This window comes from Cuculus canorus, chromosome 7 (genome assembly GCF_017976375.1).
Source record: "Cuculus canorus isolate bCucCan1 chromosome 7, bCucCan1.pri, whole genome shotgun sequence".
In the NCBI taxonomy this organism is placed as follows: Eukaryota; Metazoa; Chordata; class Aves; order Cuculiformes; family Cuculidae; genus Cuculus; species Cuculus canorus.
In genome coordinates, this window is record NC_071407.1 from 18310726 (window position 1) to 18327036 (window position 16311).

At 41.2% G+C, this 16311-nt stretch overlaps 1 protein-coding gene and 1 non-coding gene across 3 annotated transcripts; both read left to right on the forward strand.

The window, feature by feature from the left end:
• Window positions 1-663: 663 nt before the first annotated feature.
• LOC128852774 (U5 spliceosomal RNA) lies at window positions 664-778 on the forward strand. Its single transcript, XR_008450826.1, has one exon. It is a non-coding gene; the product is annotated as a U5 spliceosomal RNA (small nuclear RNA).
• Window positions 779-3781: 3003 nt separating this feature from the next.
• ANKRD22 (ankyrin repeat domain 22) lies at window positions 3782-15908 on the forward strand. Of its 2 annotated transcripts, XM_009570679.2 has the most exons (6): window positions 3782-4300; window positions 10720-10911; window positions 12548-12655; window positions 12984-13061; window positions 13925-14023; window positions 14801-15906. In XM_009570679.2, the coding sequence occupies exons 1-6, from the start codon at window positions 4280-4282 to the stop codon at window positions 14876-14878; spliced, it is 576 nt and encodes a 191-aa protein (XP_009568974.2). In that variant the 5' UTR covers window positions 3782-4279; the 3' UTR covers window positions 14879-15906. The 2 variants fall into 2 exon arrangements, with proteins under 2 accessions (XP_009568974.2, XP_053927794.1); XM_054071819.1 differs by lacking the exon at window positions 3782-4300 and having other exon boundaries at window positions 6230-10911; window positions 14801-15908.
• Window positions 15909-16311: the final 403 nt, after the last annotated feature.

A 16311-nucleotide genomic window follows, 5' to 3' on the forward strand; every position in this document is an offset into this window, starting at 1 on the left:
AAGGTGATGTCTTGGTGTGAATCATCTGTTCTGCAAGAAGACGCTTATAATGTAAATATGGGAGGAAAGGAAAGTATTTGTCTAAGAACGTGGCCACCTGCCACTTCCCCCCTTTCCTCCTTAGTTTCCGAGTTTATTTTTGTGAAATGGCCGTGGCACACCACGGCATAACCCCGGAATCTATTCGCGGATCTGTCTATAAATGATGGTCAGTAGCTGTTTTGTCCCCGGGCATGACCTGCTGCTGCGCCTGCCGAGCGCCCCACGCCGCGCACACCCTGCCGCTCGGGTTTATCGATGATGAGGTGTATTTACCCATCCCCCCGGAGCTCGCGGGGAGACGCGCGTTAAGCGCTCCCTTCAGCCCCGTCCCCTGCGGAACGCAGAACCCGCTGCCACCGGCCCTGCCGCATCCCGCCCCGCCCACCGCCGCCCCCCCGGCCCTCCCGCTGCTTTGCATACCCAGGGCGCACCGCGCGCGGGTCCACCGCCGCACCTGCTCCCAGTCCCGCTCCCGGTGCCGCTCAGTTCTCGCGGGTTCGGGGAGAGACCGGGCCAGTGATCGGGGCTGCGGGTCGGGAGGGAGAGAGCAAAGGAGCGGGAGTCGCCGTGACCTTTGGGTCGTGGGGCGGCCGGGGGATCCGCCGGGGACCGACGTTCTGTATACTCCGGTTTCTCTTCAGATCGTATAAATCTTTCGCCTTTTACTAAAGATTTCCGTGGAGAGGAACAAGTACGAGTCTTGAAGAATTTTTTGAGGCTCCATTTCGATGGAGCTATCCTTTCATTGGTTAAAAAATAGACGAATAGTTTTATTTCCATTATGTAGTAGTCATGATGGTGCAGTGCTGTGGTAGTGCCGCTTGTGCCAATCAACAGAAGGGTTTGCAGGAGGAGACTAAGCATTGCTCTCAGCGCCATGGGTTGCACAGAACTTTCTCTTCTGTCATTTCACATCACATGTGGTAGGGCAGATTTCCCTGCTGAGCTGAGCAATCTCTCTTCCTGTCTGCCCCCGGGGATGTCGTGTCCAGTGAGTGCCTTCGAGGTTATACGGATACCGCTGGTTTCAGAAGGGTTTTTCCCAAAGAAATGAGCACTCTGTGTAGGCAAAGCTGATCTGTGTACGTCAGCTTTTGCTTCTATGTGTGCTGGTTCCAGGAGGGTCTGTCCAGTTCAGGTAGCCAAGCCCTTGGTGAGACCCCCCTCACATGCCCAGAAGTGCATCTGGAGAAAGAAGTCGGTAGATGTTGCATATCCCACTTGTGGTCAGATTATATTATAGTAATATTATATATTGAAGGCAGATTATATTAATATTATATTACATGGTTTTCATGTAATTTGGAAGGGGATTTTCTCATATAAAATCTAGGAGAAGGTTCTGCATCCCAGTATTAACTGCCCAATCTTGCTCGTCCCCTTGAAAGTTGCTTTCTTCAGGAATTCTTTCTCCGTGAAGTACCTAAACAACCAGTACTGTTTCTGGTTGGTATTAATGGTCTTCTGTTTAAATCACCAGGTGTCTCCTCAGCTGTTTCCCATCCAGGTGTCATAGCTGGCATCTGTGAGTCTGAAGCCTAGGCTGTTGTTGGGTTAGAGACACAGTGAGTAGAATCTCCATGGTGTAGCAAGACTGCCGGCTTTTTCTGTGAAAAAAAGAAGAGAGTTTTCTTATGTGGTAGTAGCAAGTATTGTGTGGTTAAAACTGGTACACAGAGTCTGCTTTTAAAGGAGTTTTTTAACCTATATACAGAATTCAGGCACATTCCTGACTTGGTGCTTTTGCCGAGATGGAAATTTGTGAAGTGTGCCATTGCATGTGCAAAGGGGAAAGATAGGGGACTCATGTAAGAGTTGGCTCTCGGACTTTCCTTATGTCCTGTAACTGTCACACTTGTGTTTTGACTGCTCCTCCTGGTGGGAATTCTGAAAATGCCCAGAATGTATCCATCCTCTGTGGTATCTTGATATTTTTTACTGGGGTATCCATGATATCTGATAATTTCGCCCTGTGGGAAGTGGAAGGAGAGTTTATTAGCGTGCCTTTACAGTTTAAAGATGAGTGAAGAAGGTGTCTAGAGGCTGCTTCTCTCCAGGAATGTGAAGCTAGACAAGAACGTGACAGGAAGTTGAATGTGGTAACATATCACTGACTTTTTCGCTGGTGGTCTGTGTTGTACTGGTGGGAAGAGATCCAAAAGAGATTCCTGCAGGATAGCACAACCCATACTTCTTTCCTTTGGGGATGATCAGATATGTGCTATAACGTAGTCATAGTGGTTGGAGGATGCAAATAGCAGTGAGAACAGTTGAGCTCTGTTTGTGTGATGTAGTTTGTGTATGGTCTTTAATGCTGTATCTCTCAAATTGAATTACCAAGACAGACTGGTGCAGACTTATGTCAAGAAGTAAGAATCACATTTCCTACACAGACTGAATAGGTGGCAGTTTGCCTGTGCATTGAGTCTCAGCACCTTTTGGAGAAAAAAAAAAAAAAAAAACTTATTCAACAAAAAAATGATTAAAATTTTCAAGATTCAGATCCTCATTTTCAAGCACAGTAAAGAACACTAAAGCAATATGTGAAGCAGAAGCGTGACTACATAAATTTGCTTGAGTCTCATATATTATAGTGGTTGGGCTGCTTATCTGCTCTCCAGCTGAAGCTCTGAATAAAGTAGTCACTTAAGTGATTTTCAAGAGGGCCTGAGATGTGATCACTGATTAAATGGTAATTTACACTACCTTGGGAGAGGTGTTGCCTGAAGCTGTCGTTGGGCTTTGTGGAGGAGGGGTTTTGGTTGGTATTTTTTTTACAGCGTTTTCCATGTTATTAAACATTTATGTCTTTGTGTTAGGAGAAGATTAAGTAAGTTGTTGTATGAAGCAGCTGAGCAATTTGAGGTTTATTTCAACAAGTTTTGGTTTATAAGTTCCAACAACCTGGCCAGCTGATGCAGGAGCATGCCCATTCCTTAGGATCTGGTTGTGAAGAAATACTGGCAAGGAAAACCTTTTTGCCTTTGAGATGTTACTCCTCCATGGTTTTAGGCCAACAGAACATTCACCACATGCTGAAATCTGTTGGAAGGATCCTAGTGAGATTTGTCACAGGTAAGTGTAGCATGTGTTTCTGTTACAAGCCAACCTAATTTTCTTCAGGTAAACAGCCATTGAAAGGGTTAGAACCGGTAACAGCAAACTAACACAACAGTCAGTGATGCTATACCATAACCAGATGAGGATAGAAACAGTACGAGTGATTTTGTATGGTACTGCAGCTCCTTGGAGAGTAAATACGGAAACAAGTGTTCTCAAGCCCTCCAGAGGGCTTGGACTTAAGACAGACTTTTGCATGCATACATTTAAAGCTTATTTAAAAATATGGTTGAAATATTGGAAACATGAGTCTAAACTCTAAAGGCAAAAGAGATTTTGAGGTGTCTGCAGTCACTTGAAATATGCATGTCTTTCTCTGACTGTGTGAATACAGTACAGAAATACTATCCACGTCTTGTCTTCAGAGCTATGAACGCTCAGAGGGGATGGTGACATAAACGATAGTTCTCTTCCCAAGGAAGCTCTACTGCAATTAATGTATCAAATTAGCAGGTTAAACATGAACCATATTCGTTGTTTACACTGGACTAAGAAGAGATGACTGAGCAAGAGGTGATGAAAGTGCCTGACCTATTTAATAAGTGACTGAAGCTAATTATACTGGGAACTCTCATTGAAGGCGTGGGATCTAGTTGCTTCCCTTTTCCTGGGAGGCATCTGAGGTGTCTTGCAGAGGGATTGGGATATGTTTTAGTCAGATGTAGCTTGAGTGGCAGACTAGTTACTATTCATAGTTATTAGTTTTAAGTTTCAGGTTTCGTGCTTCCCTGCCACTCCCCTCGCCTCCCCCCTTCTTCACTTGTGAAATTTTCTTCCTCTTTCTCCCTCCCCTCTTCAACCTGTTTTGCTACTTTCCTTTTTAGGCAACCGGAGGCTTTTATTGCAAAAATTACAAAAGAAAATGTTTCTCTGTTGTAACTTGTTCTGTCAGTCTCCTGTGAGCTCATGTCCTTACGTTTACCTCCCTGGGTTGGGTTTCTGAAGACAATTGTTTCCTGCTACTGAGTAGAAATGGTTTAAAGGAAATGTAGCTTAAGAAAGAGTGGTACTTTTAAGTTAAATATTAACCAGATTCAAACAAGCTCAAGAGCATTTGGAGTGAAGTTAACTTGATTGCCTGGTGAACAAGAACAAACTCAAACAGTGAAGAATAGGCATGGGGATACTCTATTCAGAGGTATGTGACCATTTTCTGTACAGTAACCAAAGCTGTTGAAGATACAAATGTTCACTGGGTTTGGTTTATTTCCTTTGCAGCTTCCCATACACAGGTTTATACAGATCTAGAAGTCCTTTTCCTTTAGGATTGCTTTACTTTAGCTATAATGAGTTGACAAATGTATTATTTGTAGTAATAAAGAAAATGTGATAACCACTGTAATTATTGTGACTTCACGGAGAAAGTACATGTTTGTGCAACATTTTTGTTGTTCTGTGTTGAAATCAGAATGATTCTGAGTTTGGTGCATGGATAATTAAGAACTGCAATCAACTCTTAGGCTTATGTTGAATATAGATAATAAAGCTAATGCCTAAGGAAACATTCCTCCCCACCCCCTGATTGTTTTAGGAATGTGATTTTTTTTTTTTTTTTAACTCTTATCTCTATGGGTTTGTTCCCAGACCATGGTCCATTTAGCATACCCTGGGATTTTAGCATAAATGCTACCTAAACTTATTAATTACTTTATAAACTCTCCACTTGCACATTTGGGAACAAATGAGGATTTCAGTCCTTTTTTTGACTGTGAATGCAATGGATTGCACTGCTCTTTCTTTTTCTGCAGATAGCATTACATAGCTGCTCCTGTAAAATGTTATGTTTCTGTGCTGGAAGCCACCCTTTCATTTTCTAAAGGTTGTTCAATGAAATCAAGTATCTACAGGGAGCTTGAATTGGTGCATTCGTACAGTGATGGGCTGAATAAACCACACCTTATTCTGAAAGGATTTGTTGCCTTGCTCCAGATCTACTACTCTGAGATAGTATTGTACAAGAAAACAGTGTGATCTAGTTGTCTAGATCTTCCATCCTTATTACTTAATATTTTCATATGCATTAGTTTTCTTCCTTTAAATATTTTAGGATATAGCTTTCTGGTTAAAGTGGGGGTTGTTTGTACAGGTTAGAAACGTACAGAAGTGCAAATGAGAAAGCATAAGTTGTATTTTCTGAGGAGTGTGTATTGAATGTTAGAGCATTCCTCAGCATCAGAAACATGATATAGGCTCTCTTATTTAGTTTGGATGAATTTTAGTGCACAGGAAGATACTGTAGATTGGTTCAAAATATCTGGATGCTATGAAGTGACTCCTTTTTGTCTAAACAACACAAAGCATTGATGTGACTTAGGCAATCCCTTGCAGTTGTCAAAGGAAGAAGCAATTATAGTCTGAAATTGCTTTCACAGTTGCAAGACCGGCTTTACCTTAGCCTCCTCTCTATTGACTGAATGCTTTATTCTTAGTGCCATGCCTTTAACCTGTATTTCATTTGTGGTTTATCACTACCTCAACAAAGCTAAGCAGAGGGAGATGCAGGAAGCTCAGAAAACAAGTAGACAAATTCAGATTTGTCAGTTTATCTGGATCCGAGTAAAGTTTCAGGTCCTGATTTCAATCACATGGCCCACAATTGATTAAAAATATCAGAACAAAACAAACCAATAAAATAAAACCCGGCCAGTTTTGTAGGGGTATTGTCTTCCTTCCTGGCAGCAAAAGTTTTTTTTTACTTTTCTTGCACCCCTTATCTGATGGTCTGTACTGAGTGATCTCAACAATGAAAACTGTTGCCTGTTCTATGACTACTTCTCACCTTTCCTGAAGCCTCAGATACTAAATACTGAAATCCTCTTCTGAAGGTCTCTAGAAGAACTGTTGTAGAAAGATAGATTCTAATTTAATTATAGAAGTTTTTCCTTAAAACTGCATATTCACTTTTCCTTTGAACACCTGACTTGGATGAACATCACCCTGTCATTGGCATGTCTAATCCTCAAACTCTAATTTCCAGTTCCCAGGATCTGCCCTTTGCTTTCTTCAATTGGGCAGAGCCATATGCACTAGTTCCTGTGATTCTTCAGCAGGGAAAAGGCATCAATGGTTCAGGCTAGAAGGAGTTCGGTGTTGCAGTTCTCTGTTTTTCCTCCCTTTCATTGTATGTTTTGTGCGGCATTGTGCTGTCAGGTTCATTGTGTGCACCTTGTCTGAATGTCGGATAGTGCTGCAGAAGTGTGAGTGAGAGCAGGGGTGAAGGGATACGCTGCCAGACAGTTCAGGAAGGTTCTTGCTTCCTCTTTATTTGAGCTGGAATTCTGAGTCCTGCTGCCCCTCCCTTCAGATGTAACTATGTTTTTGTTGAGTATAATGTTGATGTGCCTGTGCCAGGTCTGCTCTGCCACGTTGCAGAGGTTTGCTAGGTCTGTCTGAGTTCTCTGTAAGAGTCAAGTCACTGGGGTTTGTAAGTGATGTGGTGTAGGTGAGAATAGCCACTCTGTGTCTTGGACTGCCAACGCTTCCCTAAGTGGTGAGCTCAGCTCCCATTGATGCTTTCTTCAGGTGTTTTTTTTTTGTTATGGGAGCACTGACCTTTGTTTCTCACACATGCCTAAAAGAAATGCCATAGACTATGCTCCAGATGCCAATGTATCTCTGAGGAGGGAAGCTGCAGGACTTTTTCTGACCTTCCCACACTGTTGTGAGACTTCTGCACTCATAGTCCTGCTCCTTTCCACAGCTGAGCACGAGTCTGAGATGTGAACTTTGGATTGTTTTGAACAAAATGGAACTGCTTCCATTTTGCATGAGAAGCCCAGTTATTCTGAGTGCGTATCTCATAGGTTTATGTATGGTGGGTGGATAACAATAATGTAATAGCCATAACATGAATCGGGAGCTGTTTTTTAAGCTGCAGCATTGCTGAGGTGATCTTCTGACATTGTAGAAAATGCTTTCCAGACTTTTAGCCTGCATGCTTTTCTCTAGACATGTATGAAATGTGTTTTCTTGGCTTTGGGATAGAATCTACAGCTTGTATACAACATTATCCTAATTCTCTAACTGGCCTCACTACTGATATTCCATACAGGTGCTGACTAACTATGTGTATGTAAGAAACTTCACTAATTTTCTTCTAGGCAAAGTTTGGAGTATTGTATAAAACAGTCTTAAGCACAGTTAGTCCTAATTTAGATAGAGCTGCCAGAGTGGCAACACAAAAAAGTGAAAGGTGGAGGAGAGGTTTGCGGCAGAGGCTTCACAACCACAGAAATCTTGCACACTCCTCGAGCTCCTGACTGGAACCAGTCAGGCTTTGTGTTCATTTTGCTGCTACTGGAAGCCCGTGTTGGAGCTTTACTCTGCACCTTGCTAGAAATCTCTTTCTAATTTTCATGCTAAGCTTTGTGGCCAGATATATCACTTTTTTACCTTGTTCCTTGAAATTCATTGGCTCTTCATCTTACCCTTTAATTATTTTGGAGCACTTACAGCCCTGTCTCTTTTCTTCCCAGCCAAGTTAGTCAAACCAGTCTTACTTCAGGCTCTTCATGTTCCTCAGTTATGTAGAGGTTTTATGTTACTGCCATAATCTGATCTCATTTTTGGACTCAGATGACAAGAATTGTATCCACTACTCTGATTAAGTGCCTTCTGTAACGGCTTTTTTCTCTTTCTGTCAGAAAGGCTGCCTAATAAATCGTTTGCCACTGTCTGCTGTTTCTGATGCCTATCTTACACAGGTCACTAATTGCCACCTATTTGTAATTTTTCTATTCTTTATTCTTTCCTAAGACTTTTTTTTTCTGAAGTATTATTGATAAAATAACAGTAAGCTTAAATAAAATAGAATAGATAAAACAATGAGCTTACAGTTTTTTGGATTACTTTGTTCCCTTACTTAAATATTCTGAGGTCCTGGGGCGTGTCCAGAGAAGGGGATGAAGCTGGTGAAGGGGCTGGAGAAGAAGTCTTAGAATGAGCAGCTGAGGGAACTGGGGTTGTTTAGCCTGGAGAAGAGGAGGCTGAGAGGAGACCTTATCACTGTCTACAACTAACTGAAAGGAGGTTGCAGACAGATGGGTGTTGGTCTCTTCTTCCAAGTGATAGGACAAGAGGGAATGGCCTCAAGCTGCATCAGGGTAAGTTTAGATTGGACATTAGGAAAAATTTCTTCACGGAAAGGGTTGTCAAGCACTGGCAGAGGCTGCCCAGGGAAGTGGTTGAGTCACCATCCCTGGAGATGTTTAAAATGTGGGTAGATGAGGTGCTTGGGGACATGATTTAGTAATAGACAGGTATGGTTGGAGTAGATGCTCTCAAAGGTCTTTTCCAATCTAATGATTTTATGATTCTGTGCTACTATATTTGCTTCTCTAGTCATGAAGTCATTTTTGACAATTTGAGAGGCATATTACAATTCCGATCTATGGGACTTTTAACCTTTCCTTGACAGAAAGAGGCGTTTTCTAGAATGCAAACCAACAGGGTGGGCCTCAAGAAAATCTCATAAAACCAGGAAAAAAAAGTTGTGTTTTTTTTTTTTTTAATATGAATGGAACTTAATGCATGAAAGAATGAATTCTACAAAGAACGCCTACTGCAATGTAGCAATAATAATTAAAAAAAAGGCTTAAAGTACAGATATTATCCATGTATTAGCCGTTGGAATGGATGAAAATTTCTTCCTTACGTTCTCTGTGCCTCTGATGTTTTCTGAGAACAGCTGGTTTTGGAATGTAAAACAGCACACATGACTCCTGTGTGCCAGTCTCTGTGAATGACTTCAGTCCCAATTACTGTAGTCTTTTAGGGAATGGTAAATGCTCCATCATTATTCATGTGTCTACAACTCGGTTCAACAGTACTGTAAAGTTTAGAAAAAGATCCCATGGGTCAATGAGAGTATCAGTCAGAAATGCCTTGCCTTAATGGATTGGCAAGTAAACTTCTTTGAGGCAGTACAGAAAGAAAAGCAACATAGCATAGTATTTGCAACATGTCATTTGGTGAAGTGAACTGCAGACTAGAAAAGGGTAAAGTTGTTGGGTAAATGGCTGGGATTTGAGCAGTTGTTCAACCAGATAGCAAATCTGCATCTTTAAATAAGCAAAACAATGCTTAAAGGTAAGAATAGTAGGGAAAACAGAGGTGTAGACAGAATCCACTTTATCTTCCCTTTCCTGGACATAAAGATACAGTACGAGAAGCTGACACGACAGAGGGCGAGGTTCTAGAGCAAACTGGTCAATTACATGGCACCAGTGTGCAGGTCACTTACACCAAGAGAGATTTAAAAGGGACTTCTCAAAAACATTAAAAAAGGCCTGGAGGAGTGTAAAGAGCAAATGGCACATTTGTAGGCTTTTTAAAAGAATGTAGACAGATGATGCAAATTTATAATGTTGCATGTATTCTTTGTAGATTTTTGTCTGATATAATAAAAACAAAGCAAGAAGTGGTGCAAGGTCTGGTAAGCATGTATATCCTTTCTCTAGAAAGGACAATTACTTCTCATGCAGTTCAGAAGACTAAGTGGCAGTGGTGCCTGAGCTAAACTGGTGGTGTAGATCAAAGTTGGTCTGAAGTGAAAATGTAGATAAGATTAATCGTGTCAATGGGAGGGGAAAAAAGAAAAAGCTAACTGCAGAGTTCAGGGCCAGATCTTATTCATGTAGTGTGTTTAGGATGCGATAAAAGGATGATGGGAAGGGAAAATTGCAGATAATATTTAAATAAAATGCCGATCTTTGAAAATGGTGAATAAAACTTCAGTATTTAACACAGAGGAAAGAAATTTATTTTATTTTCCACTGGAGAACTTCAAATGCTACCCACCTGCCAGACCTCTCACTATTTTTTTCTACCTGTATTAGGCCTTTAGAAACGTATAGTGCATTCTCAGCCTCTCCTTAGTGTGAGTTCCTGCTGCTGGAGAGGGGAGAAATTGTAGCTTAGGTCAAGGGTGCATAGAAATACTGAACAAAGGCTTTAACAACAAGCAGTTCTCAAAAACCAAGCAGGATCTGAGCTGTGGACATACACATTTTACATTAGAAGTTTAACTTGAAGCCCTAGAAAAGAAACATTGTGGAAGTTTTAGGTTTTAGTGGAGTTTGGCGTTTTGTTTTGTTTGGGTTTTTCAGGTTGTTTTTGCATTTTTTTTCCCCATCTCAGCTTTCACACGGAAAGTGTATCAGAAGTGGTACCTTTTGTTCAGCAGTGCTCATACAAATGGAAAGCACACCTAGAGAGGTGTGGGCTTGCTGCTCAGTACAGTGACTAACTCCTGCGAGATCAGAAGCTGTTTTTTTTTAATGGCTGCAAATGGACGGGATTTATTTCTTGGATTAGAGATATATCATCCAAATGAAACAGAATGTTCCACTGTGGAAGGGCTGTGACTTCTCCATTCAGAGCTGCTGTGTGGCAGCTGCAGGAGTATTTCTTACCACCATCTTCTGGAAGTCATCTAGAACTACAACCTCTGCCACAAGTGCTTGGCTGTGTCTTAGGATGTGCAAATATTAAGTCAGAATAGGAAGAATGGATGTCTTAGTGAAACACGTGCTGATGAATATTATCTTCTCTCTTCAGCCCATTTGTCAGGCAGCTTATAAGAATGATTTCAATGAAGTTCAGTGTCTTTTGGAACACAACAGTGACCACCTGAACGTCCAGGACAGCATCAGTGGAGACACCCCTTTAATTTGTGCGTGTAAACAGGGAAACAACAGGATAGTTAGCTATCTTCTAAAAAGAAATGCTGATGTCAACCTCAGGAACAAGGTAAGTGGACGCCAACTCCTCCCTTGCTGTGTCTGTTCTTTCAGATTCTTGGAGAGAGAGAGAGAGTGTGTGTGTGTGTGTGGAGACTGGTAGTACTACCAAATCCGAGGTTTATTCCCACCTGAGGCATAAGTATAGCCCCCGAATTATAATTTCATAAGCCGTGATGTTTGTATTTGTCTCCTCATTTATTTTCCTAACTTGCCATTGCACACAAGGTAGTATCACCAGCCTGAGTTTCTCTGTTTTCATGTTCCCAGTTATACTGCATGCCACCTCCAGTTCCCAATGAGTTCTGCCTGCTTACCCATGCAGCACTCTGCCTTTATGTTGCCCTCCAGCTCCTATCTGTCCCTTATGTAGCTTTTCTTTTCCCTCTATCTTTTTCTTCACCTTCGTTAAAAGGAAGGTCTTAAGAAAAGCCTGCCCATCTCTCACAAATACATCCCCAAGGAGAGACTGACTCTGTGAAAACCTTCTTAATTCCCTCTGCAGACTTGCTGTTGTCACATTATTTGACACGTGATAGCAAGCTAGGGGGGTGAGGAGGGAAGACTTCATCTGTTTCCTGATTTAGAAAACCTACCTGCCTTCCACCATAGCTTCTACTGCCTATTTTCCCTAAGGTGATAAGGAAGTATGTTTTTTGTGGTAGGTTTCTTTGTAGGTTACAAATAAAAAGTAGCTGTGTGTTCTAGCTTCATTGCTAATTTGTTCTTATGATGTTAAGGGTGATAAATAGGCAGGAAAGACACCCACAACTTGTCAATTCTATCATATCACCTCATACTCCAAATAAATGTTTAGCAAATTCTTACACATTTGTCGGCTGTCTTGTATCTCTGTTTTCCAGTGCATTTGTTTATTTCATAGGAGGGCAGCAAGTGTTCAGGAGGTTAGAGGCATGCTCTATCCTCTTTATTTTTCTTGATACAGAAGGCTTTCCAACTTACCTCAAAGTTCCTTTGAAAGGGTTCAGTATTTTGCAGCAAGATTGTTATAATTACACTGGCAGCCGTTTGCTGGCTGTGCCTGGCTTTCTTAAATGCTTCTCTGCTTCACGTTCAGAGATGGAACCAGGCTCTTGGGTGCTCAGGACTGAGAACAGGGAGCCGAGGATGGCACAGAAAGGCTTCTTTGCTTATTCTGGGCCCTAGTGGAACACTGTAACCTAATTTGTCAAACTCCAGTTTGACAACCTATAGGAGGTTTAACATGAGTGTTCTTTAACAAACAAGATAAAAGTTCTACCCTTTAGTTGCTTTGATTTTTTTTGAACTCTCTTCTCACTAGGAATCTGCGAGGAGTGCTGCTACTTGCCTGTGTTCCTCACGTGTGCCAAAGAAGATGCCATAAATTCTCTTATGTCTTTGCTTCAGTAACCAGCACCTGTATAAGAGGAAGAGCTGTGGGGATTCTTTCTGCTGATTTAATGTGCTGGACAGTGGTAGTAGCCACGTGAAATATTCACTCTGCCCTCTTTCCCTCTACAGCCATGTACAAGATCAGAGAAATATTTCTAATTGATAACCTGAAGGAAAGTTTGTGAATTTTAAAATGGTCTGCTATTTTCAATACTAAACAAATACAATCAGATCACTGAATCTGGTACTAATCAGAGTTCTTTTGTTTTTAGAAAGACCGCACATGTCTGCATTATGCTGTGAGAAAACGGTTTACCTTCCTTGACTATGTGCTCATCATAATCCTCATGCCAGTTATGCTTATTGGATACCTTCTCATGGTGAGTCTGGATGAAAGCAGGAAAGCCTCTATACCTTTCTCTTTCCTCTTGTCATCCTTCTCATGGCAGATTTTCAAGCCAGGAACCTGTATTCAATATGGACTGTTGTTTTGAAAACAAGAACTGGTGGAGAGCAACAGAAGAAGCAGGGATTTTGCTGTGAATATAGCTAGTAAAGGAACAGAATGGTATCACTACGTCAGGCTGGCACTTGCAGAACCCAGGCACTTGTTATTTTTTAAAAATACTGCAAGTATTTAGCCAAAATCTACTTAGTACTAAGATGTGAACTGTCTTATTGTGTTATTCTTTCGCTTACACCAAACAGGTCTCAAAGACTAAACAGAATGAAAACCTGATCAAGATGTTGCTTAGGGCTGGAGTGGATGTTAATGCTACAGATTTTGTAAGTGGGTTTATACAGATGCAAATTTGGTTTGTATGCATGTCGTATTACTAAAATCAGACTTCTGAATCGTCTAGCAATATAGTACTGCTTTTGGAGCAGGATCAAAATGACTGTGACATAGCAGGAGTATTCAGTGTTTCCTCTTGACCCATAGGCAGTAGTCTTGTAATGTACAGAGAAATAATTTTATGCTGATCAACTAATTCTCCCTTTCTGACCAACATCCTTTTAAGACAATATAGGCAAGCTGCGTTGAGATAGTTACATGTTAAATACCTGCTCCTATAGAGATTCTAGCGATAAAAGGGTCTGAGCTTACCACTAATCTATGAATTCTTGAATGGCAGCAGATTTGTGAGCAAAGGTCATGCCACAGTGATAGGCCCTGTGTCTTCTCTTGATCTTTGAAGTGGGCTCATCTGCTGTGTGTAGAGTTCTGTATCCCCTATCCCACTTGGGTGTGGTAAAGAGCTCCTCTAAGGCAAAAAAGGAGAATCCTCAATTTTAGCAACATCAAATTGAAAAACACTGAAGGGTGGGCAAAGAGTATTGCTTAAGACATAGTTATTGAGATCAAGATCGTGACATCTTCTGAAACTGGTAAAGGATTACTGGCTTCCTGATGAGGGTAACACACCTTTCTTGAGCAGCTGCATCTTGGGGAAGGAATGACTTTTTTGTTCTTATTACTTGTATAGGAATTTATTTGTTTTACTGCATAGTGTATTATGACAGGAAATTATATGTCTTTTGGATCTAGCTGTTAGGGGAAACTGATAAGGCTACAGGTAGTAATACTTGCCTAAGGCCTGCTGAAGAGGTCATAGAATTAAAATTCATCTACTTCTTTTTCCCTTCAGTCTGGTAGCACAGCACTTCACTATGCTTGTGAAATGAGAAACCAGGCAGTCGTTCCTCTACTGCTTGAAGCTCATGCAGACACTTCCATAAAGAATCAGGTAAGAAAATGGAATGGATGACTATATTTCCTTATCACGATGGCAAAGTGGTATGTTGTAGGCCTTAGCTAGTGTATAGCAGTTTTAAAAAAAAAAGTGTACAGCTTCCTGGCAGCAGACTTAGTTGCTGAGTCGTACAAAGCAACATTGGCTCTGTTGCTTTTGCTGACAAGAGCAACTTTAAAATCCAAATCACCGCTAGATTTCTACTAGTAAACACTGCCTGCGTGCATGTCCAAAGACTTGGTACATCTCTTAGCTATTTTTATGGTATCTTTTTCTTAACTCAGGGCTGCTCTACAGTTTTTCCTAGGATGCAGGCTGCAGGGGAGTGGTAAGAGACTTCCTGGGTGATTTTTGTGCTGCTGGACTCCAGTCTTCTGAGAGGGGCTAAGTCAGGCTGCTTCTGTCATCAGAAAAGCTCAAAAGTTGTCCAAACATATATTGACCTGGGAGTATCTGCATTGCTGAGTTGTGCAACAGATTGTCCATGTTGCTCTTGAAATCATCTCTTACTGTAGCGCTGCACTGACTTTGGACATAAGATCCAGGAAACAGTGGAATGGTTGTCACTACTGAAAGGGAGGACTCTGCCACAGCTTCAGTGAGAGTAATATTAGATCCAGCACATTCTGAAACCCTTGCTTTAGAGCAAGGATATATATGACAGTGAGGCTTACTCTGGAAAGCACTGCATCTGGGTGGCAAATTCAGGAAAGCCCCCTGTACTTGACTCATATCTATTATATTGCAATGTATTTCATCTGTTTCTTTCAGGCTGGGGAGACCCCCCTGGATATAGCAAGAAGATTGCAGTTCCACAACATTGAAAGCATGCTGAGGAAAAATTCGTAGTTGTGGAGGACACTTGAACATGCAGAAAATGACCTCATCTGGCAATCCATCTTGCACAGCAGCAGGAATCCTACTGAGTTGAGGGCTATTACTTGATAAAGACTTGGTCCAAATCTACCCATTCCTTGCTGCAGACTTTAACTATTTTGTGTGAGACTTCAGTACCTCCAAAGCCACGTGGGCTGAAATGGGTTCATTTTATTTTACTAAGCCATGAACGGTTACAATAGTGTTCAAACTATTGCCCTTTCCACCTCTCCAATTTTATTACTTGAATTGTGCAGACTGTGGATTTTGGAAGCTAGCTATAATGTTTCTGGAAGCCTAAACATTGCACATGGTAGTTGGCAGCCAGTACAAATATCCTTTAGAGCGTGTGTTACTTGTTCTGTAGAGGATACACTTGACAACTAAACAATATGCCATAGCAACTAATACAAAGCCTGCACCTTCCTCTTTGAATTTCTATTCCTACGATGTAAGTTACAGGGAAAATAGATCTCTCAGCTTAGCACGTCCTCCTTCCAGCCCTGCCACAAGTTTCACACACTTTTATTCTCACTATGTGGCCAGAAGGGAAGGATTATCTTTTTTTTTTTTGTTTGTTTCTTTTTCTTTCACTGTATCAGAAACAGCAAAAAGATTGATTGAGTTGTGGAGACCATAAAGAAAGCCAATTCCCAAGTCACTTCAATGCATTTAGACATAATAATGAAAATATGTTTGGTGCAGAAGAGAAACAAGTCTTTTGACTACCTTTCCAATATTAACAGTATGCTAAAGAAAACTAATAATCAATAAAGGAAGTGTTGTTGATGGGAACCAGATGTGTCATTCCAAGGGGACTGGACAGAGTAGCACACTTTTCAAATTGCCGCATGCAGTGCAGAATGTAGATAACATCATCATCATAAATAATAATAATAATTTATGAACTTTCTTTTGCATAGATAAGGGCAGAAGAAAACCTGCAGTGTTAACCGATGTATTAATGTGGCCTGCTGCGTTGTGATTTAATAATGCAGCAATAAAGGGAAATCTCCTTTCAAACACTGCTTTATCTTGCTTTCTTGGTCTAATGAATCTTTATTTTTGTTAATTTTTGCCACTTCCTGTAAGCTGTCATAACTTCAGAAGATAGATGCCATGACCAGTACTGCAATTGGCTCCTAGAATGGTTGCATGGACAACTTAGTATATTTTTCCTGTGTTGCAAAATGCAGATGTGTTTTTTGGTGTAACTATTCTATTGGATTCTGACCGCAGCTGCAAAGGGTCTTGGTTGGGCAATAAGAGCTTGAGGCCCCACCCAGAAACACCCAGGGAAACAAAGACGACCTGTCTGATCTTCTGATAATAAACACCTGGGTGTAACCTGGGGACAGACACTCTTACAGGTGTAAGACACTCTTCCAGGATCAGATCATCTTACA